Source organism: Hyperolius riggenbachi, chromosome 3 (assembly GCF_040937935.1).
Source record: "Hyperolius riggenbachi isolate aHypRig1 chromosome 3, aHypRig1.pri, whole genome shotgun sequence".
In the NCBI taxonomy this organism is placed as follows: Eukaryota; Metazoa; Chordata; class Amphibia; order Anura; family Hyperoliidae; genus Hyperolius; species Hyperolius riggenbachi.
This window is the reverse complement of record NC_090648.1, coordinates 35,016,137-35,030,326: the sequence shown is the minus strand read 5'-3', so window position 1 is coordinate 35,030,326 and position 14,190 is coordinate 35,016,137. Positions and strand designations below refer to the sequence as shown.

Genomic DNA, 14,190 nt, shown 5'->3' with positions numbered 1-14,190 from the left:
ATGCAGTCCTAGGCCGAAGAGATCATAGCCTAGGGTCACAAAAACCTGTTTATTTGGGCAATTTCAATGGTAGTGATGCTGACGTACATAAATCTCAGCCATGGCCGTTAGCAACGTCTGAATTTCACGAAATGTCTCATGCAGGTAGAAGACATATTGTTAGACTTGGATTCCAAAGATGGGGTCCCTACATCTCTGCAAACCAGAATTACAGGGGTCCAAAATTGGTAAAATCCCCATAGGCTTTCATTGCCTCCCTATTTCACTTTCCAAAATCTCACATCTTTTCAAAGGGCAATTGCTCAGCAGTGGCAAATTTTCTAGCATTGTAGGGACCCTTAGGGGGAACATGACTGGTGAGTTTCGGGCCCCTAGGCCGAAGAGGTCATAGCCTAGGGTCACAAAAACCTGTTTATTTGGGCTATTTCAATGGTAGTGATGCTGACGTACATAAATCTCAGCCATGGCCGTTAGCAACGTCTGAATTTCACGAAATGTCTCATGCAGGTAGAAGACATATTGTTAGACTTGGATTCCAAAGATGGGGTCCCTACATCTCTGCAAACCAGAGTTACAGGGGTCCAAAATTGGTAAAATCCCCCATAGGCTTTCATTGCCTCCCTATTTCACTTTCAAAAATCTCACATCTTTTCAAAGGGCAATGGCTCAGCAGTACCAAATTTTCTAGCATTGTAGGGACTCTTAGGGGGATCATGACTGGTGAGTTTTGCCACTGCTGAGCCATTGCCCTTTGAAATGGTGTGAGATTTTGGAACGGTAAATAGTAGGCCCAATGAAAGCCTATGGGGGATTTTACCAATTTTGGAGCCCTGTAACTCTGGTTTGCAGAGATGTAGAGACCCCATCTTTGGAATCCAAGTCTAACAATATGTCTTCTACCTGCATGAGACATTTCGTGAGATTCAGACGTTGCTAACGGCCATTGCTGCGATTTATGTACGTCAGACTCGCCACCATTGAAATTGCCCAAATAAACAGGTTTTTGTGAGCCTAGGCTATGACCTCTTCGGCCTAGGGGCCCAAAACTCACCAGTCATGTTCCCCCTAAGGGTCCCTACAATGCTAGAAAATTTGCCACTGCTGAGCAATTGCCCTTTGAAAAGATGTGAGATTTTGGAAAGTGAAATAGGGAGGCAATGAAAGCCTATGGGGGATTTTACCAATTTTGGACCCCTGTAACTCTGGTTTGCAGAGATGTAGGGACCCCATCTTTGGAATCCAAGTCTAACAATATGTCTTCTACCTGCATGAGACATTTCGTGAAATTCAGACGTTGCTAACGGCCATGGCTGAGATTTATGTACGTCAGCATCACTACCATTGAAATTGCCCAAATAAACAGGTTTTTGTGACCCTAGGCTATGACCTCTTCGGCCTAGGGGCCCGAAACTCACCAGTCATGTTCCCCCTAAGGGTCCCTACAATGCTAGAAAATTTGCCACTGCTGAGCAATTGCCCTTTGAAAAGGTGTGAGATTTTGGAAAGTGAAATAGGGAGGCAATGAAAGCCTATGGGGGATTTTACCAATTTTGGACCCCTGTAACTCTGGTTTGCAGAGATGTAGGGACCCCATCTTTGGAATCCAAGTCTAACAATATGTCTTCTACCTGCATGAGACATTTCATGAAATTCAGACGTTGCTAACGGCCATGGCTGAGATTTATGTACGTCAGCATCACTACCATTGAAATTGCCCAAATAAACAGGTTTTTGTGACCCTAGGCTATGACCTCTTCGGCCTAGGGGCCCGAAACTCACCAGTCATGTTCCCCCTAAGGGTCCCTACAATGCTAGAAAATTTGCCACTGCTGAGCAATTGCCCTTTGAAAAGATGTGAGATTTTGGAAAGTGAAATAGGTAGGCAATGAAAGCCTATGGGGGATTTTACCAATTTTGGACCCCTGTAACTCTGGTTTGCAGAGATGTAGGGACCCCATCTTTGGAATCCAAGTCTAACAATATGTCTTCTACCTGCATGAGACATTTCGTGAAATTCAGACGTTGCTAACGGCCATGGCTGAGATTTATGTACGTCAGCATCACTACCATTGAAATTGCCCAAATAAACAGGTTTTTGTGACCCTAGGCTATGACCTCTTCGGCCTAGGGGCCCGAAACTCACCAGTCATGTTCCCCCTAAGGGTCCCTACAATGCTAGAAAATTTGCCACTGCTGAGCAATTGCCCTTTGAAAAGGTGTGAGATTTTGGAAAGTGAAATAGGGAGGCTATGAAAGCCTATGGGGGCTTTTACCAATTTTGGACCCCTGTAACTCTGGTTTGCAGAGATGTAGGGACCCCATTTTTGGAATCCAAGTCTAACAATATGTCTTCTACCTGCATGAGACATTTCGTGAAATTCAGACGTTGCTAACGGCCATGGCTGAGATTTATGTACGTCAGCATCACTACCATTGAAATTGCCCAAATAAACAGGTTTTTGTGACCCTAGGCTATGACCTCTTCGGCCTAGGGGCCCGAAACTCACCAGTCATGTTCCCCCTAAGGGTCCCTACAATGCTAGAAAATTTGCCACTGCTGAGCAATTGCCCTTTGAAAAGATGTGAGATTTTGGAAAGTGAAATAGGGAGGCAATGAAAGCCTATGGGGGATTTTACCAATTTTGGACCCCTGTAACTCTGGTTTGCAGAGATGTAGGGACCCCATCTTTGGAATCCAAGTCTAACAATATGTCTTCTACCTGCATGAGACATTTCGTGAAATTCAGACGTTGCTAACGGCCATGGCTGAGATTTATGTACGTCAGCATCACTACCATTGAAATTGCCCAAATAAACAGGTTTTTGTGACCCTAGGCTATGACCTCTTCGGCCTAGGGGCCCGAAACTCACCAGTCATGTTCCCCCTAAGGGTCCCTACAATGCTAGAAAATTTGCCACTGCTGAGCAATTGCCCTATGAAAAGATGTGAGATTTTGGAAAGTGAAATAGGGAGGCAATAAAAGCCTATGGGGATTTTACCAATTTTGGACCCCTGTAACTCTGGTTTGCAGAGATGTAGGGACCCCATTTTTGGAATCCAAGTCTAACAATATGTCTTCTACCTGCATGAGACATTTCGTGAAATTCAGACGTTGCTAACGGCCATTGCTGAGATTTATGTACGTCAGCATCACTACCATTGAAATTGCCCAAATAAACAGGTTTTTGTGACCCTAGGCTATGACCTCTTCGGCCTAGGACTGCATTGAACGCGACCCACGCATTGTGCGCATTCTGGACAACACCAATTACTGGGTTTATACCCTTCTGGATCCACGGTACAAACACAATGTTCCAAAACTGCTTGAAGAAAGAGTCAGACAGGTCAAAATGGAAGAATACCAGCAGGCCCTTGTGGAGACTTTAGAGAGGAGATTGACATCCTCCCCCTCCTCTAGCCAGTTGTACGCCGACAGACTGACTTCCGCAAACCCAGGATGACCAGGAGGGCAGCAAACAACACAAGCCGCAGCTAGTGCCCAAAAGGGAATGGTATCGGCAGTGTCCTTGGAGTGGGAAAATTTTCTGACACCCATGCAGCAGCACACAGAACAGCAAGCGTGCAGATCCACCTCCAACACCGATCGCCTGGAGAAGATGGTCAAGGACTACATGTCAGATGGCATAGCTGTGTTGAACAATCCATCTGCACCCTTCAACTATTGGGTATCGAAGCTAGACACCTGGCACAAACTGGCAATGTACGCAATAGAGGTGCTGGCTTGCCCGGCAGCCAGCGTTATGTCGGAACGCTGTTTCAGTGCTGCCGGAGGCATCGTCACAGATCGGCGTATCCGCCTCTCCACAGAAAATGCAGACCGTCTGACTCAAATTAAAATGAATCAATCCTGGATTGGAAACGACTATGCAACACTCCCGGACCCCAACCAAGTAACATGAACAATGAACATCTGTGATGGGTTAGCGTTTCCGGTCCCTGTTTATTGAACCTCTCATCTGTATTACATTTATGACTGCATGGCGACAAAATGCAAATTGCTATCCGCACGCTTCTTGTCCTCATGCAAGGCCTGGGTTGTTGTGTCTCAAAGCGTGGCCTTCTCCTCCTGCGCCACCCTCCTCCTGTTCCATCACGTGTACTGCTGCTGGGTTAGCGTTACCGGTCCCTTTTCCTGGAACCTCTTATATGTATTACATTTATGACTGCATGCCGACAAAAAGCATGTTACCTGTGCAAAGAAAACAGACATTTCCCGCATTTAAAAGACAGTTTTCCCTTTGAAACTTTAAAATCGATTTTCTCAAAAATTATAAGCTCTTTTTGCTAAATTTTCTTTCCTCTTGTACCCACTCCCAATGTGCACATACCCTGTAAATTTGGGGTATGTAGCATGTAAGGAGGCTTTACAAAGCACGAAAGTTCGGGTCCCCATTGACTTCCATTATGTTCGGAGTTCGGCGCGAACACCCGAACATCGCGGCCATGTTCGGCGAACGTTCGCGAACCCGAACATCTAGGTGTTCGCCCAACACTAGTTGGCAGAGTGCTTGTAGTGGAATATATTGTATTCGGCTGCGACACCTTCTTGAGAGCAGGGGATGTTGCTTGCTGCAAATATGAATGGAATTCCTGCAGCCAGCATGTCAGCCTACTTTTATCATGGCCCACCTTCATTTTCATTTTCCATCCTGGCCAGACTCTCTAAACTTTCTCTCCATCCTGCCCGGGCTCTCTAAACCTTCTCCATCCTGGCCAGACTCTCTAAACCTTCTCAATCCTGGCCAGACTCTAAACCTTCTCCATCCAGGCCAGACTCTCTAAACCTTCTTTATCCTGGCCAGACTCTAAACCTTCTCCATCCTGGCCAGACTCTAAACCTTCTCCATCCTGGCCAGACTCTAAACCTTCTCCATCCTGGTAAGACTCTCTAAACCTTCTCCATCCTGGCCAGACTCTCTAAACCTTCTCCATCCTGGCCAGACTCTAAACCTTCTCCATCCAGGCCAGACTCTAAACCTTCTCCATCCAGGCCAGACTCTAAACCTTCTCCATCCAGGCCAGACTCTCTAAACCTTCTCCATCCTGGCCAGACTCTAAACCTTCTCCATCCTGGCCAGACTCTAAACCTTCTCCATCCTGGCCAGACTCTAAACCTTCTCCATCCTGGCCAGACTCTCTAAACCTTCTCCATCCAGGCCAGACTCTCTAAACCTTCTCCATCCTGGCCAGACTCTAAACCTTCTCCATCCTGGCCAGACTCTAAACCTTCTCCATCCTGGCCAGACTCTAAACCCTCTCCATCCAGGCCAGACTCTCTAAACCTTCTCCATCCAGGCCAGACTCTCTAAACCTTCTCCATCCTGGTAAGACTCTCTAAACCTTCTCCATCCTGGCCAGACTCTCTAAACCTTCTCCATCCTGGCCAGACTCTCTAAACCTTCTCCATCCTGGCCAGACTCTCTAAACCTTCTCCATCCTGGCCAGACTCTAAACCTTCTCCATCCTGGCCAGACTCTAAACCTTCTCCATCCTGGCCAGACTCTAAACCTTCTCCATCCTGGCCAGACTCTAAACCTTCTCCATCCTGGCCAGATTCTCTAAACCTTCTCCATCCTGGCCAGACTCTCTAAACCTTCTCCATCCTGGCCAGACTCTCTAAACCTTCTCCATCCTGGCCAGACTCTAAACCTTCTCCATCCTAGCCAGACTCTAAACCTTCTCCATCCTAGCCAGACTCTAAACCTTCTCCATCCTGGCCAGACTCTAAACCTTCTCCATCCTGGCCAGACTCTCTAAACCTTCTCCATACAGGCCAGACTCTCTAAACCTTCTCCATCCTGGTAAGACTCTCTAAACCTTCTCCATCCAGGCCAGACTCTCTAAACCTTCTCCATCCTGGCCAGACTCTCTAAACCTTCTCCATCCTGGCCAGACTCTCTAAACCTTCTCCATCCTGGCCAGACTCTCTAAACCTTCTCCATCCTGGCCAGACTCTAAACCTTCTCCATCCTGGCTAGACTCTAAACCTTCTCCATCCTGGCCAGACTCTAAACCTTCTCCATCCTGGCCAGACTCTAAACCTTCTCCATCCTGGCCAGATTCTCTAAACCTTCTCCATCCTGGCCAGACTCTCTAAACCTTCTCCATCCTGGCCAGACTCTCTAAACCTTCTCCATCCTGGCCAGACTCTAAACCATCTCCATCCTAGCCAGACTCTAAACCTTCTCCATCCTAGCCAGACTCTAAACCTTCTCCATCCTAGCCAGACTCTAAACCTTCTCCGTCCTGGTTAGACTCTAAACCTTCTCCATCCTGGCCAGACTCTAAACCTTCTCCATCCAGGCCAGACTCTCTAAACCTTCTCCATCCTGGCCAGACTCTCTAAACCTTCTCCATCCTGGCCAGACTCTCTAAACCTTCTCCATCATGGCCAGACTCTCTAAACCTTCTCCATCCTGGCCAGACTCTCTAAACCTTCTCCATCCTGGCCAGACTCTCTAAACCTTCTCCATCCTGGCCAGACTCTCTAAACCTTCTCCATCCTGGCCAGACCCTCTAAACCTTCTCCATCCTAGCCAGACTCTAAACCTTCTCCATCCTAGCCAGACTCTAAACCTTCTCCATCCTGGCCAGACTCTAAACCTTCTCCATCCTGGACAGACTCTAAACCTTCTCCATTCTGGCTAGACTCTAAACCTTCTCCATCCTGGCCAGACTCTTTAAACCTTCTCCATCCTAGCCAGACTCTAAACCTTCTCCATCCTGGCCAGACTCTAAACCTTCTCCATCCTGGCCAGACTCTAAACCTTCTCCATCCTGGCCAGACTCTAAACCTTCTCCATCCAGGCCAGACTCTAAACCTTCTCCATCCTGGCCAGACTCTCTAAACCTTCTCCATCCTGGCCAGACTCTCTAAACCTTCTCCATCCTGGCCAGACTCTAAACCTTCTCCCTCCTGGCCAGACTCTCTAAACCTTCTCCATCCTGGCCAGACTCTAAACCTTTTCCATCCTGGCTAGACTCTAAACCTTCTCCATCCTGGCCAGACTCTCTAAACCTTCTCCATCCTGGACAGACTCTCTAAATCTTCTCTCCATCCTGGCCAGACTCTAAACCTTCTCCATCCTGGCCAGACTCTAAACCTTCTCCATCCTGGCCAGACTCTAAACCTTCTTCATCCTGGCCAGACTCTAAACCTTCTCCATCCTGGCCAGACTCTAAACCTTCTCCATCCTGGCCAGACTCTAAACCTTCTCCATCCTGGCTAGACTCTAAACCTTCTCCATCCTGGCCAGACTCTAAACCTTCTGCATCCTGGCCAGACTCTCTAAACCTTCTCCATCCTGGCCAGACTCTAAACCTTCACCATCCAGGCCAGACTCTAAGCCTTCTCCATCCTGGCCAGACTCTAAACCTTCTCCATCCTGGCCAGACTCTAAACCTTCTCCATCCTGGCCAGACTCTAAACCTTCTCCATCCTAGCCAGACTCTAAACCTTCTCCATCCTGGCCAGACTCTAAACCTTCTCCATCCTGGCCAGACTCTAAACCTTCTCCATCCTGGCTAGACTCTAAACCTTCTCCATCCTGGCCAGACTCTAAACCTTCTCCATCCTGGCCAGACTCTCTAAACCTTCTCCATCCTGGCCAGACTCTAAGCCTTCTCCATCCTGGCCAGACTCTAAACCTTCTCCATCCTGGCCAGACTCTCTAAAACCCTTCATCCAGGTCAGACTCTAAACCTTCTCCATTCTGGCCAGACTAGATTAGACATTAGACAGAGCATTCTGTCCCCTCATATACACAAATATTAGTTACCTGCTCTTTCACAGCAAAGTTAACGATGGTGGTCTGTGAGCTGATCTCCGGGGTGTAATGGGGGTTGGAAAGTTTGGTGGTAATGTAGAATCGGAATTCTGGATTGTACACGACGTCCTTGTCACCCAGCCGGATCTGCAGCTTCCCTCCTGGACAAGACACAGAATACCGTATGCTTATAGGAGAACTCCACTGTCACAGGATAAACACTGCCTCACTCATCAACTCACTTTAACATACAAACTAAAATTTTAAACTGAACTTTTACATAATTTTACCTCTCAAACATGGTTGTTGTCTCATTTGTAAGAAGAACAAATTTATCACAAGTGCAAAGGCTTTCAAAACTAGGGACGGGTAGTGTTAGGCATAGGACTTTGGAGAAATCCTTAATGTTTGAAAAACTGAGGGCAAAAGAAGAAGAGGATGCAGAGGCAAAGATGTATAAACGGTATACAGTGGGTTGCAAAAGTATTCGGCCCCCTGGAAGTTTTCCACATTTTGTCACATTACTGCCACAAACATGCATCAATTTTATTGGAATTCCACAGGAAAGACCAATACAAAGTGGTGTACATGTGAGAAGTGGATCGAAAATCATACATAATTCCAAACATTTTTTACAAAAAAATAACTGCAAAGTGGGCCCCCTGAGTCAATACTTTGTAGAACCACCTTTTGCTGCAATTACAGCTGCCAGTCTTTTAGGGTATGTCTCTACCAGCTTTGCACATCTAGAGACTGAAATCCTTGTCCATTCTTCTTTGCAAAACAAGTCCAGCTCAGTCAGATTAGATGGACAGCGTTTGTGAACAGCAGTTTTCAGATCTTGCCACAGATTCTCGATTAGATTTAGATCTGGACTTTGACTGGGCCATTCTAACACATAGATATGTTTTGTTTTAAACCATTCCATTGTTGCCCTGGCTTTATGTTTAGGGTCTTTGTCCTGCTGGAAGGTGAACCTCCGCCCCAGTCTCAAGTCTTTTGCAGTCTCCAAGAGGTTTTTGTGATAAACAGCGGAAAAGCCGCCGCATGTTCTGGCAGCAAGGCGGCTGGTTCCGCGTCTGATGCGGCGGTTTGTCCGCGTCAGCATGCGTCTGGTTTGTCTGGAGCTGGTGGTGCCCATGGGCAGAGTGGCGTGGGGGCCGCCACATGTTCTGACGGCAAAGCGGCGGATTCCGCGTCCAGTACGGCGGGTTCCCCGCAACAACATGCGTCTGGGTTAGCTGGACCTAGTAGTGCACACAGATGGAGAGCTATGCGCGCACGCGCTGCAAGACAAGCTCTTTATACCAATAGGAGGAAGATCAGCTGATCAGGGCGGTCAGCTGATCCCTGCTCAGTCAGTGATTGGTTGATGGGAGCTGGGCGGCGCTGTGGGGTGCTTTACTATATATATATCTCTTGCTGTTCAGTTGCTGGTTGTCTGGCGTTGCGAATGCTTATGTGTTAGCACTCAGACCTTAGTCAGATCTCCAGTGTGGTGGAACCAGGAGGCCCTGGGAATCCACACTTAGCCAGTTACTGTATATCATCTGTGTTATTCTCTAGCATAGTTCCAGGGTGTTGAGATCACGGCCCTCACACCCCAGACTAGGAATACTGTATATCATCTATGTTATTCTCTAGCATAGTTCCAGGGTGTTGAGATCACGGCCCTCACACCCCAGACTATGAATACTGTATACCATCTGTGTTATTCTCTAGCATAGTTCCAGGGTGTTGAGATCACGGACCTCACACCTCAGACTAGGCCTTGTTCTGATATCTGTTATGACCTGTAGCTTTCCTGACTATTCTTCTGATCTCTGATTTGGTACTTTGCATATCTGATACTCTGTTGCCGACCCGGCCTGCCTGACCTACTGGCTGTCACCCTCCGCAGGGTGTCCAGCCTTTCCGCAGGGGTCCCCTGCACTTCAGAGAGGACACTGCTCCTTATCAGTCAGGGACTCCCTCTCCAGGTGTCCTTGACTGCAGTAGAGTCTTCTCTACTTATTGGACCACCTGCTACCCCGGTGGTCCAAAGGTTACTGTTGCACCAAAACACTTACACACTCAGGTGTCTAGAGGTAAGACATATTTGATTATTGGCGATACTGCAGATCCCCAATAATCAGGTATATCTGTATTCTTGGGGATACTGCAGATCGCCAAGAATCAGATTCTATCTCTGGTTGCTGACACCCATCGTTACAGTTTTATTCCAAGTTTGCCCTGTATTTGGCTCCATCCATCTTCCCATCAACTCTGACCAGCTTCCCTGTCCCTGCTGAAGAGATTCACCCCCCGAGCATAATGCTGCCACCACCATATTTGACAGTGGGGATGGTGTGTTCAGAGTGATGTGCAGTGTTAGTTTTCTGCCACACATAGCGTTTTGCATTTTGGCCAAAAAGTTTCATTTTGGTCTCATCTGACCAGAGCACCTTCTTACACATTGTTGCTGTGTCCCCCACATGGCTTGTGGCAAACTGCAAACGGGACTTCTTATGCTTTCTGTTAACAATGCCTTTCTTCTTGCCACTCTTCCATAAAGGCCAACTTTGTACAGTGCATGACTAATAGTTGTCCTATGGACAGAGTCTCCAACCTGAACTGTAGATCTCTGCAGCTCGTCCAGAGTCACCATGGGCCTCTTGACTGCATTTCTGATCAGCGCTCTCCTTGTTCGGCCTGTGAGTTTAGGTGGATGGCCTTGTCTTGGTAGGTTTACAGTTGTGCCATACTCCTTCCATTTCTGAATGATCGCTTGAACAGTGCTCCGTGGGATGGTCAAGGCTTTGGAAATCTTTTAGTAGTCTAAGCCTGCTTTAAATTTCTCAATAACTTGATCCCTGACCGGTCTTGGACATGTCTTGTGTGTTCTTTGGACTTCACGGTGTTATTGCTCCCAATATTCTCTTAGACAACCTTTGAGGCCCTCACAGAGCAGCTGTATCTGTACTGACATTAGATTACACACAGGTGCACTCTATTTAGTCATTAGCACTCATCAGGCAATGTCTATAGGCAACTGACTGCACTCAGATCAAAGGGGGCCGAATAATTACGCACACACGACTTTGCAGTTATTTTTTTGTAAAACATGTTTGGAATCATGTATGATTTTCGTTCCACTTCTCATGTGTACACCACTTTGTGTTGGTCTTTCATGTGGAATTCCAATAAAATTGATTCATGTTTGTGGCAGTAATATGACAAAATGTGGAAAACTTCAAGGGGGCCGAATACTTTTGCAACCCACTGTATGTGAAGCTATGTATGTGAAGCTATGAACATGCCTTTGCAACAGCTTAAAAGGAGCAGTGATTAAAAGACACATCTGCCTTGAAAGGTACTTAATGGTCATGAAGAGTCAATTAAACAACAAAAGGTGGTACTAATGTTAGGAGGAGGTAGGCGCCTTTGCAGAATATTGGCAATATCAGATGACATTACCCCATACAGCAATATCAAATGATATTAATAGACTCTACTACACTCTGTTTTAATATTTATTGAAGAGAGAAGAAACCCCCATAACCCTTTATCAAGACAAAACATTCAAGAAATAATCTGGCCCACTGTTGTGGTTCATAGTGTGGTTAGTATGTAATTGTTTAGTTTGTCTTTCAGATTATTCATTAAATTTCATGCCTTGATAAAAGGAACCCGGAGGTTTTGGAACTTTTAATTCTCTTTTGAACAAATATTAAAAATAAACACTTCTCCTTTCATTGTTCTGTTGGAAATAATCTCCTGTTGTTGCCACAGTGCCTTGACTCACCCACTTTGGTGACGGATTTGTTTAGGATGGGTGCCAGTGATGGGTCCAGATCCTCCTGGACATTCTGTAGGAGGACAGGCGTTCCAAATTGTATGGCGTGCTCCAGGGTGCGCATGAAATCAGGCATCTGCAGGTCAATCACTTTCAGGCCCTACATGAAGCAGAAAGAAACAGTTGGCCAGTTCCTCAAGATGAAAAATAACTAAAAGTCTACCTCTCCCAGCCCACATAACTCAAGCAGGAGCGGAACCTTAAAGAGACTCCGTAACAAAAATTGCATCCTGTTTTTTATCATCCTACAAGTTCCAAAAGCTATTCTAATGTATTCTGGCTTACTGTAGCACTTTCTGCTATCACAGTCTCTGTAATAAATCAATGTATCTTTCCCTTGTCAGACTTGTCAGCCTGTGTCTGGAAGGCTGCCAAGTTCTTCAGTGTTGTGGTTCTGCTATGAACTCCCCCTTTCAGGCCCCTCTCTGCACACTGTCTGTGTGCTATTTAGATTAGAGCAGCTTCTCTCTTCTCTCTTATCTTTTACAAGCTGGATAAATCGTCCTCTGAGCTGGCTGGGCTTTCACATACTGAAGAATTACAGTCAAGGGCAAAGCTGTTTGCAGGAGAAAAAAGAGCAGCCTGAAACTTCAGTGCATGAGAACTGCAGGGAGAAAGAAACACAAAAATGATCTCTTGAGATTCAAAAGGAAGGGTGTATACAGCCTGCTTATGTATGGTTGTATTTTCTATGTGTGGACATACTGTACATCAACCTACTTCCTGTTTTGGTGGCCATTTTGTTTGTTTATAAACAAACTTTTTAAAACAGTTTTTAACCACTTTTAATGCGGCGAGGAGCGGCGAAATTGTGACAGAGGGTAATAGGAGATGTCCCCTAACGCACTGGTATGTTTACTTTTGTGCGATTTTAACAATACAGATTCTCTTTAACTGAGCTAAGAAAAAAAAAGTTTCACTTACCTGGGTCTTCCCCCAGCCCCCTGCAGACATCCTGTGTCTGCGGCGTCTCAAACCGATCCTCCGGTTCCCTGCAGGGAGCTAGACCACTGCACCTGCGTGGCTGCGCATGTATTCGATTGTGCTCCCGCCGCCATGGCGTTCGAGTACACACACATGCGCATTGCTGAAAATGAAACTAGCTGCCTGCGGAGAACCGGAGGAGTGGCTTGAGACGGCAAAGATTCAGGATGTCTGCAGGGGGCTGAGACAAGCCTCAGGTAAGTGAAACTTTTTTCTTCTTAGCTCAGTTAAGGTTCCCTTTAACTAGAGACTGGAGACACAGGAAGTTGGTTTAAAGGAGCAGGAAGTTTGACCCTTCCCACACAACACACGATACAGGCAGGGTGAGCAGATTATCTTCTTCCAAACACATAACATCCATTACCCAGGCAGAAGGAGCACGTGATTGTTCTCTTTCTTAGCATAGGCCACCCAGGGTATAGGGAGCAGGACGTTGGCTATAACCCAACATATGTCCCCCTAGAAACAGCATGAAGTCATCATGTTCCCAGCACTTGCCTCAGTTCCTCGCTAACCCATTTCCTACACCCAGCTCTGCAGTACAAATGAGAACAAGGTTCTCTGAGGGACAGGCAGACATTGGCTTACCTGATCTGACTCCATACTTTTGATCCATTTAGAGGCTTGTCCCTGCGGATCCACCATCAGTGGCCACCTGAGGGAAAGAATGGCTGCAATGCATCAGACGGCAACATGACAATGGCACACTGGGGTCAATTACTGCTTGTATATTGTAGAACATAACTCATCCAGAAAACCTGTGTTGTTGTTTTTTTTTTTACTACTTGCCATTGCAGCAAAGACTGGCAGTTCTTGCCTGGGTCATATCAGAACATAGTGGGGGGTTTTGGCGGGTCATCTAGCACCCCCAGTGAGTACTTACATGCAATCAAATTGGAGAAATAGTGTGTTTTTTCCATTTTATCCCTTAAAATGTATAGAAACTAAGGTAATTACTAAACAAAAATATCACTCACTAAAAGCCTAATTTGTCCTGAAAAAAAAAAAACAATACATAGATCATGTAGGTGTGATAAGTAGTAATAAAGTTATTGGCAAATGAATAGGAGCCGTGCTGATAAGTGAAAATTGCAATCGCCCTTAAGCGGTTAAGTGCTTCCATTTGGGATATTAGCCTTTTGCTTGAAGCTCACCTGCAGGCTGGCAGTGTGGAGCAGCAGCAATGTTACACCACAACAAAGTCATCCGACATGCACAAAACCCTGTGAGTGAAGTCAGGACCTCAGCCATGCCACAGGACCTGGCCTCTGGGCCCCGGCTGCTCCGCCCACAACCTAGCATAGAGCCAGTAGAGCGTGGGTAACGTTACCTGTTCCCACGTGTGACGATGACCCCGTTGTCGCTGGAGAAGCTCTCGGACGGCAGGCCCTGCAGGTTCCACTCCCGCACCATGGTTGGGCTGGACAGGAAGGAGGTGAGGGAGAAGTTGGGGGAGCAGGGGATCAGCATCTCCTTCACCTGCAGGAGGACAACACAGTGAGGATGGAACAACTGGAGAACGTGCCAGGCATCTGTATACAGGCAGGGCAGGTTAGGTGGCCAATCCTGTCTCATCAAAGCAA

At 46.7% G+C, this 14,190-nt stretch overlaps 1 protein-coding gene across 2 annotated transcripts in view; it reads right to left on the bottom strand.

The window, feature by feature from the left end:
* DNAH2 (dynein axonemal heavy chain 2) overlaps positions 1 to 14,190 on the bottom strand; it is a 401,787-nt gene that overhangs the window by 52,915 nt on the left and 334,682 nt on the right. For both annotated transcript variants that reach the window (XM_068273978.1, XM_068273977.1), the window contains exons 68-71: positions 13,938 to 14,086; positions 13,196 to 13,262; positions 11,573 to 11,723; positions 7,801 to 7,949 (exon numbers count right to left, since the gene is read on the bottom strand). In XM_068273978.1, coding sequence (XP_068130079.1) covers positions 7,801 to 7,949; positions 11,573 to 11,723; positions 13,196 to 13,262; positions 13,938 to 14,086 — 516 coding nt within the window. The remainder of the gene's footprint in view (positions 1 to 7,800; positions 7,950 to 11,572; positions 11,724 to 13,195; positions 13,263 to 13,937; positions 14,087 to 14,190) is intronic.